Consider the following 25,042-nt stretch of genomic DNA (forward strand, 5'->3'; position numbering starts at 1 on the left):
AGGCTGAACATGATCTATTTGGAGGGAAATGATCCAACGCTAGTCTTTAGAAGGAGAGCAAGTCAACGTAAATGTCTCATTTCAAATAACAAACTCTTTCACACACAGAATGACTAACTTTGGGGTTTGCTGCTTAACATTTTGAATCAACTAAAGAACTAAAGCCAGACTGAACAAAGGCAGCTGCAAAAAACAAAGTGTGCAGAAAAGTAGAAGAAGGACTCTTCAGAGATCAGAGTCGCAGAGCAGAGGACCAGAGTCCGGGGAGGAACAGGTTCAGGTGGAACCAGCTTGGTTCTGACTAAGGAGAGGTTCTGTGATCCTCATGAACCTGTTAAGCCCGAGAGCCCCCGGTACCGGGGCCTGCGGGTCTTTTCTCACGAAACTGTGTCTCAGGGCTTCTTACCTAGTTAGTGTTCTTTCTTTTTATTCATGCATGTTTGATAGAGATTTAAAATAAAATGCAGGGTCAGTGCAATAAATGGATTCCAGGTTAATTAGAAACCACTAAAACTCATAAAAAGTATTGTAGGTACACCTGGGAGCGATAATACAAAAAGGTACACAAAGATAAAAGGCCATGATTGCGTAACAGCATGGTTAGAGTACAAAGCCATTACAGGGTACGAAAAATCTGTTTTAAAAATGAAGATAGTTAATTTTATTTTAACGTTAAAGCGGAAAAAGGTGGAATTGATTGTTTAGTTAATTACTTTTATTATTATTATCTATTTTATTTAATTATCAATTTTTTATTATTTATTCCTAATGTTTTCTGATGATTTAAATGCAATTTAAAATTAAACAATTTTTTTTTTTTAATAGTTCAATAAATGCAGAGTAGAGGAGAAATCTGGGAATTTCACACAGGAATCAACAAAGTAATTATCTTAATCTATGCATCATCATTCATTTGACTATACTTTGTAATATTAATGATGGTTTGCAAAGTAACAAAAGTTATTAAATACAACTAGTGGAGTTAAATGTGCAATATGTGCATCTAAAATGTAATGTGGAAGTTTGAAGTTGTAGAAAATGGAAATACTGAAGTGAAGTACTTTATTAAAAGTATTTAGCTACTGCCCAAGACTGGCTTCTGCTTCCATCCCAGTACAAAGGAGGAATTATATCTTTGATTCCATTAAATCCAGTAAAATGTGCACATTAAACTGGATTTCTCCCACAGTGAGTGTCTGAATAATCCACTGACTTCACCGTGGAAAGCTCTCATGTGGAACAATGCTCTGCCAGAGGTTAACATGTGAAAACAGTTCACTAGAGGTCTGAGGTGTGTTATTCTCAGAGCCTCTGATCACCACAGGGGGGGGGAGTGTGTGAATCAGCCCTGAAAATACAGAGCAACACTAAACACTGCCCTCTAGTGATTAACTGGGGGAACTGCAGCTGTAAATAAGCAAACACTGTATAGCATGGGCCAGATGTGCAGCATTAACCCTTCTCTTGCGATACTCATATCATACCCCCCTTCCCATACTATTTTCGGTCAAAATTGACCGGTGTGTTGCACAGTGATATCTCGGAACCCCTTATCCAATGTTGATGGTTGACATCTCATTTGAACAGACAAAGCAAGTAGAATCAAGGGGTGACACTGAGGTGTTATTCTCAGAGCCTCTGATCACCACAGGGGGAAAGTGTGTGAATCAGCCCTGAATATACAGAGCAACACTAAACACTGTCCTCTAGTGGTAACTGGGGGAACTGCAGCTGTAAATAAGCGAACACTGAATGTCATGGGCCAGATGTGCAGCATTAATGATGTTTAGGAAAAAAAACATGCAAATAGCAACTTGTATTGTTTATAGAACATGTGTGTGCATTCTTACTTATTACAATGTAAAACAGCCAGTGTATTAGGAACACGTAGCTGAAACTGCAACAATCCTGTCACAAATGCTGTCTTTATGAAGGTTGTAATACTCAGTTCTTGTTGTTTGGTTTGTTGTAGTTGTTCCAAACCAACAGTTTGTTTGTTTAAAAAAGGGAGTTCAATTAACATCATACTCATTGTAAAGGCTGCAGTTTGTGGTGCTGTAATATAGTATAATGTAAAAAAGTATTACTGCAAAAAAGTTACATTTTGCTATAACGAAAATTCATCTGTGAAATGTGTACACTGTGATTTAATGTACTTCAATACGTCCCACCCCTGCACATTGATAGAGAGGTGAAGTCCCTCCCTTTCCTCCATGGGACCTTATTTCTGAAAAATGTATTGAAGTCGATGGAGAGAGAAAGATTATCTTTCCATCCCGTTTGAATTGTGCCACAAATTACACATATGATGTTTGTCAATTTAAAAGATAATTTTGCAAGTCAACACAATTAAAATGGTGTTAAAATGTGAAGTAACACTTTTTGTGTGTGAAACCACTCAATGAACTACATCTCCCGTCTCGCACCACCACACCCAGACGGCCGTCACGTTGAAACATTTCACTTCTTTCTTTCAGAATGAGGCGGAAAGTATTAAACGAGGTGAAAATCACTCCAAGTCTGGGCACGTTGAGAGCTGTGCATACACACAAGGGGAGTTAGTCGGTTCCTAAGAGCCAGCATGCGGGACCGGGACTCTGGGATTTGTAGTCTTTCTAGTTGCGTATTTTTCATAGTCTTATATTTCAACAGTTTTACGACAAACTGTGACTTTTTTGACATGGAAATGATTTTTTAAGATTGACAAACATCATATGTGTAATTCGTGGCACAATTCAAACGGGATCGAAAGATAATCTTTATCTCCCCATTGACTCAATACATACTTTTCAGAAATAAGGTCCCATGGACCGGAAGTAGAGGACGGGACTTTGCTCTCGGCTGTTATTGGTATCATGTGACTTTGACTTTTGAGCTTGTAAATATAAAATAATTTGGAAACGATTGTGGAAATCACCTACTTTAGACAGATTGAAAACATGAAAATAACACAAGTTAAAACAGGTGATAAATATTTGAATTTGAACATACCTGATTTCCGTTTAATGTCAGTTGGGGTAGCATTAGCAATATTAGCTCAGTTCTCCTTGTTTTCCTGCTTGTTCCATGTTTGTAAACCATGTTCAGTGAACTCTCTTTTCCTTTTCCTCTTTTTGTCCGTCCTGATCACTTAACGTTAACAGGGTTTATTAACCAGTGCTGGCTCACACACGTTATACATGCTTACTGTGCACTTCATCACTGCTAGTGTATCTATCTCCTGTGTAGACAGCAGGGGGCGCAGTTATACTGAGAGCACAATACATTCACATGAATATCACATTGCCCTTTTCTTTTTAATAGCTTTAAACATTTGGCTGTTATACTGCATTCAACATAACAGTTATCTGGAACTAGTGCAATTCTGCTGTAACAGTATCTTTAAGACTTTTGCATTCACATTTTAGCTTTGAACACATCATCCACACATATACCTGTACTACGTAATGACAATAAGTTGAATCTTCTTCTTCTTCTCTTCTTGAATCACTCCAGCTACTCTGGCCTGCAAGTCTACTTGTGAAAAGCACTGGTACAAAATGCTTGTATAACTTTACACGTTAGGGCCAGCTAATAAGCAGGGCCGTCTCTCCAGGCCGATCATGCAGACTGCGTGGGGCCTCATCTTGCGGAGGGGGCCTCAACTGACCCAAAAATGCGGCGCGCTTATGCGGCGCAATTAGTGTGGCGCGACACGGTTTCGCCGCTGCGCCCCACTAGCATGAGGGAGGGGACAGACTGAGTGATGATGAACACTGTGCTTTGTTTCAGGAGGAAACTCAGTTATTCAATCATGAGAGACGGTTTTGATGAAAGAATACATATTTATTGCCAGGAATACACGAATGAATGTAATGGAGTTTTGGCGATTAGGCCCCATTGTGCAGGAGTATCATTTGGGAGGGGAGAACCGATCCGATGAAACCCCCCGGGGTCTAGACTGGTGGTGGTGATGGATAGTTGGTTCGGTCTGAAGGGGAGGGGCTTAGCTTGACCCTGGTGGTGGTGAATGGATAGTTGGTTCGGTCTGAAGGGGAGGGGCTTAGCTTGACCCTGGTGGTGGTGAATGGATGGTTGGTTCGGTCTGAAGGGGGGGCTTAGCTTGACCCTGGTGGTGGTGAATGGATAGTTGGTTCGGTCTGAAGGGGAGGGGCTTAGCTTGACCCTGGTGGTGGTGAATGGATGGTTGGGTTCGGTCAGAAGGGGAGGAGCTTGACCCTGGTGGTGGTGAATGGATGGTTGGGGTCGGTCTGAAGGGGAGGGGCTTAGCTTGACCCTGGTGGTGGTGAATGGATAGTTGGTTCGGTCTGAAGGGGAGGGGCTTAGCTTGACCCTGGTGGTGGTGAATGGATGGTTGGGGTCGGTCTGAAGGGGAGGGGCTTAGCTTGACCCTGGTGGTGGTGAATGGATGGGGGGTCGGTCTGAAGGGAGGGGCTTAGCTTGACCCTGGTGGTGGAGAATGGATGGGTGGGGTCGGTCTGAAGGGGAGGGGCTTAGCTTGACCCTGGTGGTGGAGAATGGATGGTTGGGGTCGGTCTGAAGGGGAGGGGCTTAGCTTGACCCTGGTGGTGGTGAATGGATGGTTGGGGTCGGTCTGAAGGGGAGGGGCTTAGCTTGACCCTGGTGGTGGAGAATGGATGGTTGGGGTCGGTCTGAAGGGGAGGGGCTTAGCTTGACCCTGGTGGTGGTGGTGAATGGATGGTCGGGGTCGGTCTGAAGGGGAGGGGCTTAGCTTGACCCTGGATTCAGAGGGACAGGAGGTGGAAAGGGTGGGGGGGGGTTGCGTCGAGTCACCTGAAATGACAGCTGTCAGAGGGGAGAGCAGATTTAAAAGGTTTACCAGGGCACTATGATAAGCTTGTGAGAATGGAGCGAAGTGATTGGTTAAGCTGGGGAGTGACGCCCCCGATCACTTATTGAGAGGAGAGAGAGTAGTAACTTGGAAATAGTAAATGAATGAATAAAGACGGTCTTCCTGGTTGAACTTGCGCTGAGCTTCAAAGTCTCAGATCACCTCCATCAGCTTCGTACGGCACCTTGGACATAATACAAGAAGAACATCCTTTTTGTTTTTGAAAGACAAACCTTTATTAATTATCCATTTAATTTGATCACACATCCCATCAGTGAAGTCTGTTCAATGATTTCATGATCAGCTTCACTTTCTCCACACCATGTGTTTCATCTCAGCTGTTTCAAACAGAACCATACATGATATCCTTATTGATTATTATCCTGATAAGTTATGTTCTATAAAACATCAGAGTACCCACTTTCTATTTGGACAACAACAACAACAACAACAATTAGTCTGCAAAACAATAACTGTAATATTATACAATTTATTTCCCGATGAAAGACTCAAGTTATTTACAGCAGAATAATAAATGATGTACTTATTATTATGATCATGACAGGAAGTGATATCATTTCATCTGTCAGAATAATACATGTGATTATAAATGTCTCTGTTGTTTTAGAAAGTGGAATAAAATGTGCACAATAAAAGAAGCTCTGCTGCTTTCTCTCTGAAGACTCAAGAGAAACAACAACAAGAATCAAAAGAAATATCCAACACATATTTAGAGCAAAGTTTACAGGTGAACAAGGATCCTCCTGAGCAGTGACAGCCTCCATGCTACACAGACACAGGAAGGAGCCGGAAGAAAGTCCAGCATCTACAGAACAACTCGTGAGAGGATGTTGAAGCCCCGCCCATCATGTTTGATTGACAGCTGATCTCTGCAGTGAAGACATGGACAATCAGCTCTGATGGACACACGGTGAGTTTAAGAAGTAGAAGAGTTCCTCCAAGGACTTCAGGCTATTTGAGTTTACAAAACTCAGCTGTGTCTCCATTAATATAATAAAGATAAAGTCCAGCATGCAGCGGCTGAGTGAACGTGGTCTGCACTCTGTGGAGGAGAGTCATGGTTTCAGAGACGCTGTAGAAGGACAGAACACCTGCTCTGTGATCCAGGTACACTCCTACTCTGGAGGACCGAGGACCTGAGACGGGAGTGCTGATACTGTTGTGAAGAAATTAATACCTGTGTTGGAAACAATCTAAGGACCAAGATTTGTCATTGTGTCCAAATAAACATCCAGTCCCTGCTCTGCTGATATTCTTGTATGCGACTGCAACACGAACTCCTGCCCCTCTCCACTCCACCTCCCAGTAACTACGTCCAGTCAGACTCTCTCTACTCAGGACCTGAGGATACCATCCAGTGAATCTGTCTGGGTGACTGGAATGAGACTGTTGTTGGTTCATGAATGTTGCTTTTCTGCTCCCCTCAGATAATAACAGATGTGTCTCTGCTGTGTTTGGATCCAGAGTGATCTCCTGTGAATATTTTAAGAACCAAGCTCTGGTGGTGGGCTCTGCTGCTGACAGTAAAACATCCACCCATTCCTCTCTCAGGACGTCCTGTAGTTTGTCTCTGACTGCTGACAGGGCCGCCATCACGTCCTCAAAGTAGCTCAGAGGACGGAGGTTGATGCTGGAGGAGTGTGTAGCTTCACTGAGGGCTGGCAGTGAGGGGTAGCTGAGCAGGAACTGGTTGTGATCCTCTGTGTGAGACAGCAGCAGCTTCAGCTCAGCGTCTCTCCCCTTCAGCTCCCTGATCTCCTGCTCCAGCTTCTCCTGGAGCTCTCTGACTCGACTCACTTCTCTCTTCTGCTGGGATCTGAGCTGCTGCTTCACCATCAGAGCTTCTCTTCTCCATGAGACGTGATCAGCTCAGTGAACGTCTTCTCACTGTCCTCCACTGCTTTATCAGCAGAGCCATGAGGCCTGCACCTCGTGCTGAAGCAGCTTCACCTCCCCTTCTCTCCATCCTGGATCCTCTGCTGGATGTTGAGTCGACTTCCCCTCAGCTCTTCTCTGCCTCTCAGTCCTCTCTGCTGCAGCTGACACCGTGTCGTTGGCCTTTGTGTTCGTCCATAGAGCAGAGATAACAGATTACTCTGCTTGATCAGTGCCGGCAGAAAGCTTCATCACCATCGTCGTGACGATGAGCAGATGTTCTCCTGGAGCTTCTTGGAGGGCTCCACCAGCTTGTGTTTTTTAAAGACAGGCAAATTCATAATGACGGCTGGAGGTGTTGGTCCCATAAGCGGCCAGACACACGAGGCAGGACTTACAGGCTCTCAGCTTCCCTCCCCGTTGCAGACATCACAGGCCACATCTTCAGCTCCAGCATAGAAGAGATTCAGCAGGAGCAGCTGGGGGTCCAGTCTTCTTCAGCTCCTCCATAAAGCTGCCTAACATGGTGTTCTTCAGCAGGAAGGCCTCGGTTGTGAAGCGCTGCCCTGCACTGAGGGCCAGCTGTGGAATAGCTCTCCATTCCCAGTGCGTTTAAACACTTCATGCACTTCGCTGTGTCCACAGGGAGTCGTCACCGGATCCTTCAGTAGATCCAGACAGAATGGGACAAGAGAAGGTTCCCGGTCCAGCTGAACTCCTTTCTGCGCCATTCACCTCTCAGTAGCAGCGAGTGTGAGCTTCACTTCCTGAGAGCTGAAACTAGTGTGACAGGTTATCTGAACAGCATGTGTGTGTGTGTGTGAGCAGTGAATGTGGCCTATCAGCTCTTGTACTTTACACCTGGATCTGAAGGGGAGGAACCAGGAAGTACAGAGTGGAGCTGGCTGTGTCTGAGAGCAGGGCTTATCAAACGCTGACTCATTCCAGGAGGAGCAGCAGCGCTCAGACTCTGACCTACACAGAGCCTCGGTTACAACCTGCTCTTCCTTTGAAAAGAGCTTTTAGTTGTAAAAATAAGTTGGTAAACTTACAAAATCTGAAGGGGGTTAAATACTTGTTTCCTCCACTGTAAATGTATAGCCTCAATCAGTGGCGGCTGGTGGAAAATATTTTAGGTGGGGCTGTGGAAATGGTGATCAAACAATACTAGGGGGGTCCGGGGGGATTCTCCCCCGGTAAAACAAATTGAGAAAAGACCCCTTAAATTATAACTTCTGGTGATGTTAGAGGGGGGGGGGGGGGGGGGGGGGGGGGGGGAGGACAAATTGAGGCTTAAAAATATGAGAAGACTGATCAATACCTCCATAATTCAGTGTGGTTAGCTATGAATCTTCCAAAACTTCCAAACACCTTGTCCTGGACATAGTTTCTACAGTATAAACTGTGCAACAGTACAGTAGGCCCACACACACTGCAGAACACCGGGGCTTTGGGAACACTCAAAATTACTTAATATGATTTAATTCCCATTTAACCTGTTAAGGGGCTTTTTCCCCCGTTTTTTTCTCACGAAACTGTGTCTCAGCGCTTCTTAAAATGTAATAAACTATTCATGTGTCCTACTCATTTAACGGGAAGAAACTCAGCTAACTGATTATATGAACCATGTTTACCGAAACAAAACACAAGTCTCACAAGAAGCGTCTAAATGAGCCCTGAGCGAAAAAATGCAAACTCACTCTAGGTATAAATTAATGGATATACTTATTGGATATGCACACACAAGCTTAGCTAACAAGCTGAGATTCCACAGATTCTAGAAATATAAGTATCATCACTGAGCGATCAGAACTCGCAACAGGGGAAGCAAATACAGACAACACACGACGTAGCTTTAGGTAGCTAATTCATAATTCCATTTTTATGGACACAATAGTTTTCCTATTAGCTGCTAATGATAGCTTCCAGAGTGAATGACAGCTTCCTGTTTTGTCTCCTTGGATACGAGTCCAAACAACTCACAGACTGCACCGGGCCCTGTGACCATCAGATTTGACGACGCTGATTGGCTGAAATAATGTTTCGCCGGCATAGTTTAAAGATAGCAACAGTTGCCTTCTGCTGCACTTGCTGCACTCTCGTCTGGGCGCTGTGCATAGCGCCCAGACGAGAGAAGGTAATGATACACGGGCAAGGCCAGGCAGGAAACATGTGACTTATCACTTATCAGTAACTTTAGACATCGTAACACAATTTTAAACGATATTTTATTGTAGATTATACATTTGACTGATACCTGTCGGGGAAACTTCTGTGTAGCATTGCAGTGGGAGTCACCGACTCATGAAGGAGACACGGGATGAGCAGGAGTTTTGATGTCAAACACTGATGGTTTATTTAGGAGTATCGGCCGGAGGATTCACATCACAAGTCACAGCAGTCACGGATCTGACTGCACGGGAGAGTTGCCACATCAATTCTGAAGCGCCTCTCTTTTGCTAGAACTTTTAATAGGTTCACAAAGAGTAATCAACATAGTGAGGGAGATAAACTAAACATCTGGGAACACTAGAGATAGCCTAAACATCTGGGGACACTGAATCACTTGTCTGACCCTCATGGCCTCGAAGATTACACCTTGGAGTCCACAAACACCGAGAAGGAAGTGTTCCAGCGTTCTCACAACCATAAACCATTTATGACCGAGAGTTGCCCGGTGATAAACTGGGAACAACAACATATGGCTCAGGCAGCCCATTCCGTAAGGGAGATAACAGACATCAGGGTTGGTCATAAACGTCAAAGGGCAAAAGGTTACATATCTAGGAGTAAAGGAGAATTATTCTGTAACAATACCAATTATATAATATTTACCTTGTTTATTAAAAATTATTTTTTTATTTTTTTTAATATATTTTTGTAACCTGTTAAGCCCCAAGGAGACACTGTGTCTCAGGCAGGGGCGGATCTACGGGGGGGCAAGGGGGGGCAGCTCAATGAACTACATCTCCCGTCTCGCACCACACACCAAGACGGCTGTCACGTTGAAAACATTTCACTTCTTTCTTTCAGAACGAGGCGGACAGTATTAAAAGAGGTGAAAATCACTCCAAGTCTGGGCGTGTTGAGAGCTGTGCATACACACAAGGGGAGTTAGTCGGTTCCGTGAGAGCCAGCATGCGGGACCGGGACTCTGGGATTTGTAGTCTTTCTACTTGCGTATTTTTCATAGTCTTATATTTCAACAGTTTTACGACAAACTATGACTTTTTTTGACGTGGAAATTATTTTTTAAGATTGACAAACATCATATGTGTAATTCGTGGCACAATTCAAACGGCATCGAAAGATAATCTTTCTCTCCCCATTGACTACAATACAAACTTTTCCGAAATAAGCTCCCATGGGTCAGAAGTAGATGCGACTCTCGGCTGTTATTGTGTATCATGTGACTTTGCTCAGTTTCTCCTTGTTGTCCTGCTTGTTCCATGTTTGTAAATCCTCTATATAGTTCTTAAAACCCCGTTTTAGCCCAGGTACCATCATTTACCGCAAAAAGACACACTGTTAGCTAAAATAGAAACGTTATTCGGTCTTCAAGCTAGCAGTTAGCCTGACAAGCTAGCTGTTAGCCACCGACTCCAACACAAATCGGATTGTTTTAAGCAGATAATTGGTTTTAAACATTCCCCAGCGGCTAGTTAGCAACGAAGTGATACATCTCAAGTCTTAAAAATTAACTTTTAAATATGTGCTGTCGAAGATAATCCACATTGTTCACAGCGGACCCCTTGACCGTCAGGCTTCTACGGGCAGGGCGTCCCATAGACCTTCATAGACCACGTGATCAACAACAATGGCCGACCTTCGTGTTATTCTCGGTGGAAAATGCCTACATTTAAGGTTCATTTGGCCATTAAAATGCGTTTTGATGTCATTTTATGCGATTAATATGAGTTGTTATTTCTGATTATTTGTGCAGTAGATTTACATGATGTTTAGTTTGCTAGTTATGACGAAGATTACTTCATGAATGTGTACACATTCATGGTTGCTAAGGTGGTTGCTATGGACGCTGCAACAGCTCCCAGACCACGTGATCAACAACAATGGCCGACCTTCGTGTTATTCTCGGTGGAAAAGGCCTATTTTAAGGTTCATTTGGCCATTAAAATGCGTTTTGATGTCATTTTATGCGAGTAATGAGTTTTTATTTCTGATGATTTGTGCAGTAGATGTACATGATGTTTAGTTTGCTAGTTATGACGAAGATTACTTCATGAATGTGTACACATTCATGGTTGCTAACGTTTTTTTGGTGGAAATGTGTTTTTTCACAACAAAGTCACCCTCTGTACTTGGACTTATTGGGAGAATCTAAAGGCAAGAACATCCCAAATATTCATTTAGATCTTTATTTTAGACCTTTAGTGTTGCCGTCTCTGAGGAAAATAAATGGGGCTCAGAGCCTCGTATTTTTAAAATCTTTTTTTCCTTCTAATTTGTTATTCTTTTCAAAATAACACACTGTTATTTACTCACTAATAACACACAAGTATCCTTGCTTTTATTTATTGGTTTAATTCCATAATCTCGGGCTTTTTTGGCGTTCGTCAGGAACTGAATTTCAAAATAAAAATAACCGGAAACAGACGTAGGCCTATAAGGGACATTTCGAGCATCATTGCCAACATTTTTGAGTTTAGGTTGGCCGAAGACACTACACTACCCATAATCCCCAGCTATCGTTTAGGACTACAGTCCCCGTGATTAATCTTCAAGGTCTGGGATTGGATGTTGGAGTGGCAGTGCGCCAAGGTTACGCCGAGCGTCAAACAGCTGTTGAGCGACGCCACCTCTTAGCTCCGAAACTCTCGCCTCTAGACCAACAATTTTTGGAGCTGGAAGTGAACCGGATTCCGGAACTCAGAGGCGGCGCCGCTGCGGTGTGAACAGGAAAAACCGGCACTTTTCAGGCTCCAGGTCCGAGCCGGAGCTGAAAACGCGTTGGTGTGAAAGGGGCATTACAGGCAAAGTCACTGATTAAGTCCTTGAAGTCCAGCTTTCTAGCTAACTGGCTTTCAATGGACAGCATGGCAAGACTGCAAAGCCTGTCCTGAGACATAGTGGACCTCAAATAGTTTTTTTTTAATCAATTGTAGCTTACTGAAAGCTCTCTCACCTCCTGCAACAGTCACAGGCAGTGTGCAAAATATACGTAAAACAATGCACAATTCTCCAAAAATGCTTTGCAGCTGCATCTTGTGAATTGCATTCAGGAGACCAAGAGGGGACAAGTTAGTGTGGAAAGTGGCAGCATACACAGTGTTCAGGTGTCTTACTTCATTTTCAAACTCAGGTGTAAGATCTCTTGAATACTTCCTGATCAGTGGTTGGCAAACAGAAGGGACTTTATCCTCAGCAATCTGCCCAACTTTCAGAACAGCAGAAAATTCTTCCACAATACATTGAGTGGTGCGGAACCTAGTGTCTAAGTCGCATATGATCTTGTCCATTACTGAAGTACATTTCAAAGCCTCTTTACTTTTACTTGAGTAAAGAAGTTTAGTCAGTACTTCTACTTTTACCAGAGCAATTTTAAAGACGAGTGTCTGTACTTCTACTTGAGTTACGGTGCGTCCACATGGCAGCGTCGTGTTTAAACTTGCCGGTGGGCGTGTCTGGCGTGCGACTAACAACCAATCACATTAATCTCCCGCCCCGGACACACAAGCAGCGGTTTTGATTGGCTAGAGCTTGTACTGGCATATGATTTGATTGGCTGGCGCTTCCGTCGACGCTTGAAAAGTTGAACTTTTTTCAACTTTCGAAGCAAGCAACGGCGGCAAAGCGACGCGACGGAACCACAATGCAGTTCGGCAAAGCGTGACGTCACCCCATTGAAAGTGAATGGGAAGCGTCTCTGTTGAAGCACGCGACGGGCCGTAAAGGATGTGTGTGCTTTTACCATCTCTGCCGCTGATACACGAGGCGGGCATTTAGTTGTTAAAATCTGCATCGTCTTCTCTCTCTCAGTGTTTCCCCTCCGAGGTTTTTTATTGGCATCGTACCCAGCAGACATTCAGTGATGTTGTAGCCGTAAAAGTAGAGGTGTAATGAATAATTCTAATGGCTGACAGACATCATTAGTCTGAGCTCTGATTAGATCTGTGCTCTTCCTGCTGGGTTCATCTGCACTGATGGAAAAAGACCCTTTTAATTACATTAAAAATGCAGGAAAATGCCCCATGATGGATGCATTTCTGATAAGCACCATGTACAGAACATCAGAGGAAAACTAAGAGAGGATTAAGAGAACTGTATTTCAGTTGACTCTGCGTACTCTATGAAGGAGTCAACATGAAGCTCTGAATGCTTTGACTCACATTATATTCTTAATACATATTTTGAAAGATTGAATAAATTAAACTTCTTTTTTAAAATCACATTTCTCTACCGCTACAAAGTTGTGAAAAACATCAAAAACCACTAAAAAAATCTTAATATATTAAACAGAGCTCAGATGTTTAGACATCATATTATGTTTCACAGGGTTGAGTTTAAAAGACAAGCGCCACCACCTCCTAATGGTCATCCATTTCATTAGTAATACTGTATACATGGAGTAAACAGTCTCACTAGCTAATGTTTGCTTTCTGTGTTAACTTAGTGATAGTTAATGACACGGATAGCGTTATAACCGTGGTTCAAACATCCATTAATGTCACTTTCTATGTGAATAAAAAAAAACTGTCAGCTGTAAATTAGAATGTAAATTGCTACACAGATTATGATGAATTATATCTAAATATTTGTATTATATTAATAATAATTTACACAGAAAATGTTGGGTTCATCATTCCAGAAAAGACAGACAACTTCTAAGTTTAACTATCTATTGTAAAGAGAGCAAAAGATATATATCACTTGGCCAAGGACTCGTCACGTCTTGGAAATCGCAGGCAGCAAAACTATAATCTGTAACCACCAAATCCGTCAAGAGCTTCGAACCTCGTGCGACAATACATTTTATTACACAGGGCGTTGCCCGTACATTTATGATTGGTCAAGACTAGCTGAAGAGATACCGCGGTTTAGACCTGGTTCTCTTTGGTTGGTGCGCAGACTCAGAGTCTCTTGGCAACACGATCCTCCAATCAGCATTCGGCCGGCCTGTGGAAGTCCCTCCCTACTCTGGCACCATCATGTAATTTGTTTTGAGGAAGCTTCTACAGAAAAGTGGAATCTTGGTTATACTGATTCCCAGCTATGCGTGGGCGCGGAGCTAACCCAGGCGGCCAAGGCCATAGCCTCAATAACTCATTGCTTCTACAGTGCCTGCATCTGGCTTCTGCTACTTTCTGTTGCAAGCTAAAACTTTCTTCTGACTATTCCCCTCGTTGGTATCTAACCCATCAGAACCTGGGATTAGTGATTGTGTCTATTTATTCTATCGTCATAGCAATCTCATGAGCACAATAAGCATATCATGTAATAATAAGAATCAGTCTTGTAATGTTATATAAAAATAGACTCCACAAATCCCTCCTTTCACACCTTTTTAAGGTGTGAATCTAATCTACGTATATTTGTCTTTTTACTGCATTTCTGGTGTAATTCACGCCTCCCTATTTTCACCTACATTTGATTGATTTTGCTGACTTATAACAGAGCTTATGAGGCGATTAACCTCGAGTGAGCGGCCCAGACCTTCGTATGTTTTTCTGTATGTGGCCCTCAGTGAAGAAAGTGTGGACCCCCTGCTCTAGATACACACACCTCGTTGTAAATGGTCCGTATGAGAATATCTCTCTGTGTTGATTCACTAGAGGTCAGCGTGCTGCTGAAGTTCAGGAACACCTGCTGGATGCATGTTTTAAAGAGGCCTTATTCCTCTCCTGCAGTTCTATGTTAGTCAGTGGCGTTTTCTCCCGGAGGCCAAGGGAAGCCGGGCTTCCCCTGTTTTTTCAGTTTGTAGTTATAATTTTAATAAATAAATAAAAACACTTTGTTTAGTTTCGGTAATTATTCTGTGCTGTGTGTTGCTGCCATCTCTCCCCCATTCTCGATTCTCTGAGGACGGATATTAAACTTTGAAGTCATCATGTCTTTGCTGTCAGCATTACTGTGTGTGTGTGTGTGTGTGTGTGTGTGTGTGTGTGTGTGTGTGTGTGTGTGTGTGTGTGTGTGTGCTGAAGATAATTACATTAATATATTATAGCAGGAAGTTTAATACAGTGTAATTTTTGGTATATTCATTTTAATGTCCCCTGATATATAAGAAGTGTGTTTTTATATATTCATGTGTGTACATAATTACTTTGTATTTAATAGTAGCAGTTTATATGAACAAGAAGCTGGAAAGAGAGAAGTGAAAACTTCCCTGTCAGGAGAAGGAGACGGAGAGGAAATACCCTTATATAGACATATGCTATAGGCAGCAGAGTAGGATGTGTGTGTGTGTTGCAGTAGCCATCTGGCTGTATCATAACTGCTCAATTATACTGATGCTTGTGTTTTTATTGATTTCTTTTTGATTCTTTCATGTTGTGAGTATTAAATTGCCACAACTTTGTGAGTAGTTGGCTTAAATGTGTTTAAATTACTTATGTGAAATAAAGGAGCAGGTTGGCATGACAGGAGACTGGGGATGTGTTAAATATTAATTGTGATTGTCTTTTGAACTTGATGATACTCTTTGCCTTTCTGGTCTTCCTCCCACCTTTTCTGCCAGATCTCCATCCCTTTCCTCTTAATGACTGCTTTTCCTTCTCCTTCTCCAAGTTCAGCTGGTAAAGTTATTTCCTTTTGTAGTGCACTTTTTGCTCATTTATCAGCACACTCGTTCCCTTTCCCCCCCTCATGCGCACTCGTTCCCTTTCACCCCCTCATGCGCACTCGTTCCCTTTCACCCCCTCATGCCCAATCCTGTAGTTTTCTGTTTATGATATGTTCCTCTACACTTCCTTGTAGCCTGACCCAGTATGACAGAGCAAGTTTCTCTCTTCTGATCTCCAGCAGTGTCTCTCCTGCTTCTATCAGAACTGCATTGATAGGGGATGACTTTATCGCTCCAATACACAGCCGCAATGCTTTATATTGTAGTCTATCAATTTTTTTAAAGCGATGTTTTTGCTGCTGCTCCATACGCTATTATAACCATAGTCTATAGTCTACAACCTCATCATTGATCTGTAAATGTCTATCAATGCTTGTTTGTCTGCGCCCCAGTTGCATCCAGCTACAGCTCGCAATACATTTAATACTTTTTAGCATTTTGTTTTCCACTTGATTAATATGCATTTTTGCTATCAAACCACAGTCCTAGGTATTTGAACTCATTCACCTTTGTCTTTGGACGATCATATAGTGTTAGCTGTTGGCCATCAATCTTGTGTTTGTTTGTAAATACCTGTAGCATGACTTGCTTTCTGACATTTTGAATCCCCAGTTATATGACCACCTCTCCACTTTTTTTAATCGCTCTAGCTTCTCCATTACGTATGGGGCATGTCTTCCCTCATCCACATAGCCCCATCATCTGCATACAGAGCCGATTGGATGCATGTGTCTAAGCATGTTAATATGTCATTAATCATGATGTTAAATCATATTGGACTGACTGCACTCCCTTGGGGAATACCATTTTCTATTTCTAAATAATAGGAAATATCTGCTCCAACCTTTACTCTAAATGTCCTGTCTGTTAAAAAGGCCCTTACCCAATTGAACATTCTCCCTCCAATACCCATATACTCAATGTGATCAGTAACCCATCCCTCCACATAGAGTCATACGCCTTTTCAATGTCAAAGTACACTATTGCCATTATCTCTTTCATTTTCAATGTTTTTCCCACATCATTACTCACTCTTACTAATTCCACATCCAGAGCTGATATTATCCTGTCTCTTCTCCTTCACGTTTTCATTCTCTGCTAGTAAGTGCTGTTTTTGCTGCCTATGAATATCACTGAGATGCTCCCCACTATGTACTGCTGCAAGTGTCCTTCCTAACATACCTGCCTTCTCTTCATCTGTCACTGCCAGCCTCTCCCCATGGATTTCCTTTCCCCACTCATCCGCTTAAACATGGACCAGACATCACCTAATGTTACTCCTCTGCCAATGGTAGAACACAATTCTCTCCATGTTCTCTTTTGTGTGTGTTTTATTGTCCTTCGAGCAGCTGCCCCTTTCCTTTGAAACTCTATAACATTATTTTGTGTCATGATTTTCTTTTCTCTAAGTGCATCGTTTCGCTCTTTAATAGCCCTGCTGCATTCCTCATTCCACCATGGCACCACTTTCTTCCTACCCTTGGTTGTTTTTTTGGGTATACTGTTCTCTTCTGCATTTAGTATATGTTGCGTTATTTGGCTTGTAATGACCTCTATGCTTCCCTCTCATGTTAGCAGGTGTACCGACTCCTCACACCATATCCTACATTTCCCCAATCAGCTTTAGCAAAGCACCACCTGGTTATCACACCTCCTTCCTGCATATACACACATTATTATTCATTTTAGTAAGCACTGGATAATGGTCAGTGGAGTTATTCAAAACAAACCATTCGCATGTATGAACCAAACAGTTTGACACTAATATCAGATCCAGGCATGAGACTTTCCCCCTGTGTTCATCTACTCTTGTGCCATGTCCATCATTAAGGCATACTAGTGTTCTTTCCTCCAGCATTTCTTCCACTATATTTCCGTTACTGTCTGTTTGGTTGCTGCCCCATAGACTGTTGTGTGCATGCATGTATGAGCAGCATTACAACTGGATTGTATATTGATACATAAGCTGTATTGGACAATGGCTTGGATTTAATGCTGCAATAATGTCAGCTGTTCGGCAGATGGACAGCCAGAAAACAAAACTTAAAGGAACAGTGAACATTATGTTACGTCAACAGATGGCGCTGTTGGGATGGGATCTGTAATGGAAAAAAGGATTACCCAACACATGGCCAATAGATGGGAATTGTTTATTGTAAAGTGAAAAAACTAAATATGCTTAATTGCAGTGAACACGAAGATGTGTTTTGAGAGCACCTGATGTAGTGAATATTTTCCCACACTCTTCACACCAGTACGGTTTTTCTCCAGTGTGAATACGGTGATGTGTTTTGAGAGCACCTGATGTAGCGAAAGTTGTCCCACACTCTTCACAGCTGTACGGTTTTTCTCCAGTGTGAATACAGTGATGTGTTTTGAGAGCACCTGATGTAGCGAAAGTTGTCCCACACTCTTCACAGCTGTACGGTTTTTCTCCAGTGTGAATACAGTGATGTGTTTTGAGAGCACCTGATGTAGCGAAAGTTGTCCCACACTCTTCACAGTTGTACGGTTTTTCTCCAGTGTGAATACGGTGATGTGTTGTGAGAGAACCTGAACGAGCGAAAGTTTTCCCACACTCTTCACAGCTGTACGGTTTTTCTCCAGTGTGAATACGGTGATGTGTTTTGAGAGCACCTGATGTAGCGAAAGTTGTCCCACACTCTTCACAGCTGTACGGTTTTTCTCCAGTGTGAATAAGGTGATGTGTTTCGAGAGAACTTGAATGAGCGAAAGTTTTCCCACACTCTTCACAGTTGTACGGTTTTTCTCCAGTGTGAATAGGTTGATGTGTTTTGAGATTATCTGATTGAGTGAAAGTTTTCCCACACTCTTCACAGCCGTACCGTTTTTCTCCAGTGTGAACAAGCAGGTGGCGCTTTAAATTTCCAGATGTTGAAAAGGATTGGTCACATTGCTGACAGCTGTGATGTCTTTCTTTTCCTTTCGGTTTCTAGAACGACGGACAGAGAAAGAGAGAAAGTCAATCTAAAAAGCATAAATACACAAGTTAACACAATAAAAACTCACTTAATATAGACCTTGAGTTAACAAAATACTACTTATCTGTTTGTGTTTATTATATTTGTATTATTTTTGATACAGTAATACAGCAATATACTAACCAAAGTATATACCAGAGGTGGGGGACTCGAGTCACATGACTTGACTCTTATATTTTTTGACTTGAGACTTGCTTGACTAACATTGATAAAAGACTCGACTTTGACTTGGTATTCATGACTTGAGACTTGACTTAGGCTTGAGACAGATGACTCGAAAGGACTTTACTTTTTAAAATAAAATATATGCATTTGTTTTTTTATTGTACGAAGTCGCTAGAGGGCAATGAAAGAAAAAAAAAAGAGAGAGAAAGTCTCTTCTCGTTCGCAGGAGAAAGTAGGAAGTGGAGCGCACAAGAGACAGCAGTTTCATTGCAGACTGTTTTGTTTATGTGGGGAAATACATACATTATTTGAGATATATTTCAAACTCTGTCATTTCGGCCAGGGGTGTAGAGTTATTTGTTCAAGCACCGGATCGGCAAAACAGGAGAGTGTGTGAACCAGTCTTCCTTGACCTATGTATTCATGTCTGTGACTCTCACAGTATCTGCTGCCCACAGCTGTTTTATAGAAGGAAAACCTCCTTCACTTCATGAAATCTCTGCAGCACCAGGAGGCAGTAAAGTGTAACTCAGCAGAATCTGAGAAGAGCAGTGCCTTCACTGTGTTTACCTTCATTAGAACCACACACACACACACACACACACACACACACACACACACACACACACACACACACACACACACACACACACACACACACACACACACACACACACACACACACACACACACACACACCCACACACACACACACACACACACACACACACACACACACACACACACACACACACACACACACCACACACACACACACACACACACACACACACACACACACACACAACACACACACACACACACCACACACACACACACACCACACCACACACACACACACACACTGTGTGCTCCTCCGTGGCAAACGGGATTTCGAAAAGTGCTGGGGACATGTCCCCCCCCCTGTCCCCCCTGGAGATTACGCCATGCGTGTGTGTGTGCGTCAAGTGGAATAAATATATGCAAGTTACAACACACACAGTAAAGCTCTGCCCCTCATGTGCTGTATAGGCTGCATGATAGGCTGTTCAATGGGGCTGATGTGTAGATTCTGCCAGAAGGAAAATCAGCGGGGAGGTGCCACATTGCTTTTCTTCCCGACTGCAACGCTGGTCCCGCAAATCAAGCAAGAACGTGATTGGTCGATATTCATTGTGGGGGTGGGGGGAGGAGGGGAGTTAGATAGATATAGAGTTGTAGTAAGTAGATAGAGTTCGCTATGATTTAGGTTTCGTTTGCATGGGGTAGATTCTTTTAATTACATTTCGTTTTTTGTTTTGTGTATTTTTTACATTTTGGATTTTCTTGGCGAGCTATTTTTAGAACGTGCCCGGCGGGCGCCTCACGTTGCCCCTGCAGGCGACTGAGTGCCCGCGGGCACCGTGTTGGCTACCCCTGCTCCAATGCAATAACAGTACTGAAATGAAGGCTATAAGGGCATTAATGGGAGCCCTTTTTTTAAGTAACTAAAACGTTACTTTTCACAGTAACGCATTACTTTTTGGTTTAAGTAACTAGTAGAGTAACTGAGTTACTTTTGAAATGAAGTAACTAGTAATGGTAACTAGATACTGGTTTTCAGTAACTAGCACAACACTGATTAAGAGTGATATTTAATTATTGTTGTGACCAGTCACACATGCATTTCCAAACATTTGGTCTACCTATGTTGCAAATGTATTATCTTTTCAATTTACACACGGCATCTATTGCACGTCTGTCCGTCCTGGGAGAGGGATCCCTCCTCTGTTGCTCTCCCTGAGGTTTCTCCCATTGTTCCCTTAAAACTGTGGGTTTTCTTCGGAAGTGTTTCCTTGTACGATGTGAGGGTCTAAGGACAGAGGGTGTCGTATTGTCATACTGATATTTTGTACAAACTGTGAAGTCCACTGAGACATTGTGATATTGGGCTATAAATAAACATTGATTGATTGATTGACCAGTCGGAGCCTGATACTTAAGTTGCACGTGCATTGGTGTGATTACGGAGCCAGAAAGCGATGCACGTTTACTCGCGTGCGCGGTGCGCCGTGTGTTTGTTTTACAAAAAATGGCGAAGCAAATTAAGTTGTTTGACTGTGGGGTAAAAAGTTCGGCCAACCCGTCAACATCTCAAACGAATGTTCAAAGTGATTCAACTGATAAAGCGCAAGATGAACCTGAACAAAGGCAAGGAGGAAATGTGTAAAGTCTTGGGAGGCGAAATATATAAGTACATTCTGCTCCGTTGTGCATTCATTTCCGGTAAAAGTTCCTTCAAAATAAGAGTCCTGATCTTATTACTACCAAAATAAAAGTGCTAAACGAAACTTTACCTAGGAAAAAATATTGGCATACAAATATAATCACTTCTATAAAAAGGTAACACATTTTAAATATAGTTAGACATATTTAAAGGTAATTTACAGCATTAATAATTAATATATAATTCTTAACTGTGAATGGTTTTCATTTATTTAACATTAGAAATGTATTAGTCTGGCCAATCCAAGACTTCAATGCTGAAGGGCCAATGGATCTATGGTGGGGGTTAGCACAGAGGTCAAGACTTCAATGCTGAAGGGCCAATGGATCTATGGTGGGGGTCAGCACAGAGGTCAAGACTTCAATGCTGAAGGGCCAATGGATCTATGGTGGGGGTCAGCACAAAGGTCAAGACTTCAATGCTGAAGGGCCAATGGATCTATGGTGGGGGTCAGCATAAAGGTCAAGACTTCAATGCTGAAGGGCCAATGGATCTATGGTGGGGGTCAGCACAGAGGTCAAGACTTCAATGCTGAAGGGCCAATGGATCTATGGTGGGGGTCAGCACAGAGGTCAAGACTTCAATGCTGAAGGGCCAATGGATCTATGGTGGGGGTCAGCACAGAGGTCAAGACTTCAATGCTGAAGGGCCAATGGATCTATGGTGGGGGTCAGCACAAAGGTCAAGACTTCAATGCTGAAGGGCCAATGGATCTATGGTGGGGGTCAGCACAGAGGTCAAGACTTCAATGCTGAAGGGCCAATGGATCTATGGTGGGGGTCAGCACAGAGGTCAAGAAAACCCACATTTGAAAGGGAGACAACGGATGACCAAGAAACTAGTGACTTGCTCAATTCATTTGTGAGGGATCTGTGAAGAACAACAGCTGCACTACTGGTATTTTGTATACCAGCAATTGAGGGACAAGTTTACTACCACTTTAGTTTCAAATAAGTGTGTTCATTACTTATTGTAAAGCATTTGACATTTTTTTTGTGTCACGTGCTCATTATTAAGTTGATGCATAACTGTATAGTATCTTAATTATTTAAAATATAAGGGGACTAAAAATGGCAACCGTATTTTCAGTTTTGGCAACCAAAAGCTGATGCCTGGTTGCCAGCCTGGCAACCACTTTTAAAAGTTAGCGTTGAGCCAGTGTAGGCGCAGCCGTGACGTCATCTTCAATGTGTGTCACTACCCGATCTGCAGCCCTGCCCTATCTGCAGTGCGCATGTGCGAGATGGTCCGCCATATTTGACAACTCCATACGGCAACTCTAATAGGACATTTGACACAGTGGCGTTTGGCAAAGCAGAAAAATAACACTCAAAAAATCCGACAATATTAATCTGAACGAGAGAGATGAGTTATTGTTATTACAACGTGACTTCACTATTATTGAACAACTCCTTTCATTGGGTCATTTGATTGGGTTAAGTACATTGTCAGAATAAGTGAGAAATGGATGTAACTTCTGTTAGACAGCCATCATACATACATATTGAAGAAATATTGACTGTGAATGTATGCAATATGTATGGCATTCATAATTTATATCTAATTACATTAACTGTGAATGTCCTTCATTTTATTTCAAATAAAATAAAATATTTTAATAAAGATACGAGACGTTTATGACTCGCGCATGCACGATGCAAATCGGGCAGCCGTCTAGACGTCAAATGTCCTATTAGAATTGCCGTATGGAGTTGTCAAATATGGCGGACCATCTCGCACATGCGTACTGCAGATAGGGCAGGGCTGCAGATCGGGTAGTGACAATGTGAACCACAAAACCAACATCAGCCGTTAGCTGTTAGTCCTCAGAGCTCACAGCTCTTCATATCTGTTCAGAAACTAGACAGAAGTTAAACAAGTACAAACCACAGACTGTCTGTGTCATGGAGAATACAGTCGCTGGTTTATTTATGTCTGTATAGGGCGTTCCGAGCTGAATAAGGGCGTCAAATGAAGGCAAGAAGCCCGCCTGGCGGAAACGCTGGAATTAGGAATATATTGTGATGAAGTGCACACTGACCTGAGCTCCAGGGGTCTCTTTCTTCTCCTCCATGCTGCTCATCAGCTGTCCTGATGAAGACCACAGAGCTGCTTCATTATTAATATGATACAAATATTTAGATATAGTTCATCATAAACTATCAGGAGTGAAGAGGAGGAATTCAAAGAGTTTATTCAATGATATGTTTCTAGATGCTTATATGTAGTGTTTTATCACACCATGTGCAGTGCCTTGTCTCATCTCTATGCTGCTGTGACCTAAACATGTTCCAAATTGATCCATTTAGTCAATGTGATGCTAAGCAGAGGAGAAAATGATAGAAAGGTCAGATAGTTATTAACATTACATTCAAATGACTTTAACCATTACGATACAAAGTTGGTTTTCTGTGTAAATTATTATTAATATAATACAAATATTTAGATATAATTCATCATAATCTGTGTAGCAACTTACATTCTAACTTACAGCTCACAGTTTGTTCACTTTTATTTCATTAAAATGACTTTATTCACATAGAAAGTGACATTAATGGATGTTTGAACCATGGTTATAACGCTATCCGTGTCATTAACCATCACTAAGTTAACACAGAAAGCAAACATTAGCTAGTGAGACTGTTTAATGTACTCCATGTATACAATATTTTCTGTATATTGTGTATTCTTTAGATACTCTAGTGATATGTGTCCTGTGTGTAAACTTGCTGCGAATGCTTCATTTTTATGATATCTTATTGCATCTTTTAAATATGTTTAACTCGTGTAATGCCTGAAAACACTTCTGCTGTGACACAATCATTTCCCAGTTTAAGATAAATCATTATTTAAATAAAGTATATCTATTTATCTAATGAGCTAAACCGTCGCTTAGCTTAGCGTTAGCTGCTAACTGAAGAACCCCATTCATTTCAATGGGAAAAATGCAACGTCACGGTGAATGGCGATGCTAATAAGCTAGTTAGCATATAGTTAAAACCATATCTATGGTAAAGAGCACCAACACAACAACTCAAACCGTCTTAAAGACAACTGGTGTAATAAATAACTAACATAAAGTCAGCTGAGCATTACATATCAACTGTTACTCCCCCAGAGCCGAACTGGAATAATAACTGTAGCTGTTAGCCGATAGCCGTTAGCCGTTAGACGATAGCTTTTAGACGATAGCTGTTAACCGATAGCTTTCAGACGATAGCTGTTAGACTGTAGCTGTTAGACTGTAGCTTTTAGACTGTAGCTGTTAGACTGTAGCTGTTAGACTGTAGCTGTTAGACTGTAGCTGTTAGACTGTAGCTGTTAGACTGTAGCTTTTAGACTGTAGCTGTTAACCTTTTTTTAAAGATAGATTCAGACTATTTTTGTCGCACATTTTAACGTTTTTTTGTGAGTTTCTTTCTTCCAAGATTATAGCTGTTGTGTTAAATAAAATAACTTCTGATTCGTGATTAACTGTAAGCTAAGAGGTGTAAATACACTTAATGAAACCTCTGCAGGTGTTTAATCCACTCACCTCTTATTTTCTCCTTCTTCTCCTCTCGGTTTTTGGCGGATTGCAAAGAACTTTAAAGGTGCATACCGCCACCTACTGGACATGAGTGTGAAGGTCCCGAGTCTGAGACCGCCCCCTGCTTCCTGTCTGTTGCTCAGCAACATGAAAATGTTCCACTCTGACACAACGTCTGTTTCCTTCTCATCATTACTCTTCTTTCCTGAGAAGTGATAAACGTTTCTGGGAGTGGACAGACTTTGTCACTAAGATGGAGTTGTAGAGATATAAAACTTAAATTGTGTGAATTTAAAGTTGAGATTAAGTTCCTGTTTTAAGCTCCAAGCGAGTGGGTGTGTCACCAAATCTACTTTCAGTCTTTTTGCATATTTTTTAATACATTTTCTGCATTTATGTGATCGTTTTAAGTAGTCTGTTGTGGTTGTTTTACATGTCTTGAGGTTGTTTTCGTCATGTTGTGTATATCTGTGGGCTGGAATCATCTTTGGGATCTTTGTGTGTCTTTAGATACATTGTGTGAGATATTCCC

The 25,042-nt window shown here is 42.1% G+C and overlaps 1 protein-coding gene across 1 annotated transcript; it reads right to left on the reverse strand.

Annotated features, from left to right (window-relative positions):
* Positions 1-7,192: 7,192 nt before the first annotated feature.
* Positions 7,193-24,541, reverse strand: LOC117536526 (gastrula zinc finger protein XlCGF49.1-like). Its single transcript, XM_034201432.1, has 4 exons — positions 24,517-24,541; positions 23,023-23,072; positions 18,081-18,501; positions 7,193-7,314 (listed from the first exon to the last, which is right to left on the reverse strand). Exons 2-4 carry the CDS (start codon positions 23,062-23,064, stop codon positions 7,193-7,195), a joined length of 585 nt encoding a protein of 194 aa, XP_034057323.1. The 5' UTR covers positions 23,065-23,072; positions 24,517-24,541.
* Between the last annotated feature and the right edge of the window lie 501 nt (positions 24,542-25,042).

Source organism: Gymnodraco acuticeps, unplaced genomic scaffold (genome assembly GCF_902827175.1).
Source record: "Gymnodraco acuticeps unplaced genomic scaffold, fGymAcu1.1, whole genome shotgun sequence".
In the NCBI taxonomy this organism is placed as follows: domain Eukaryota; kingdom Metazoa; phylum Chordata; class Actinopteri; order Perciformes; family Bathydraconidae; genus Gymnodraco; species Gymnodraco acuticeps.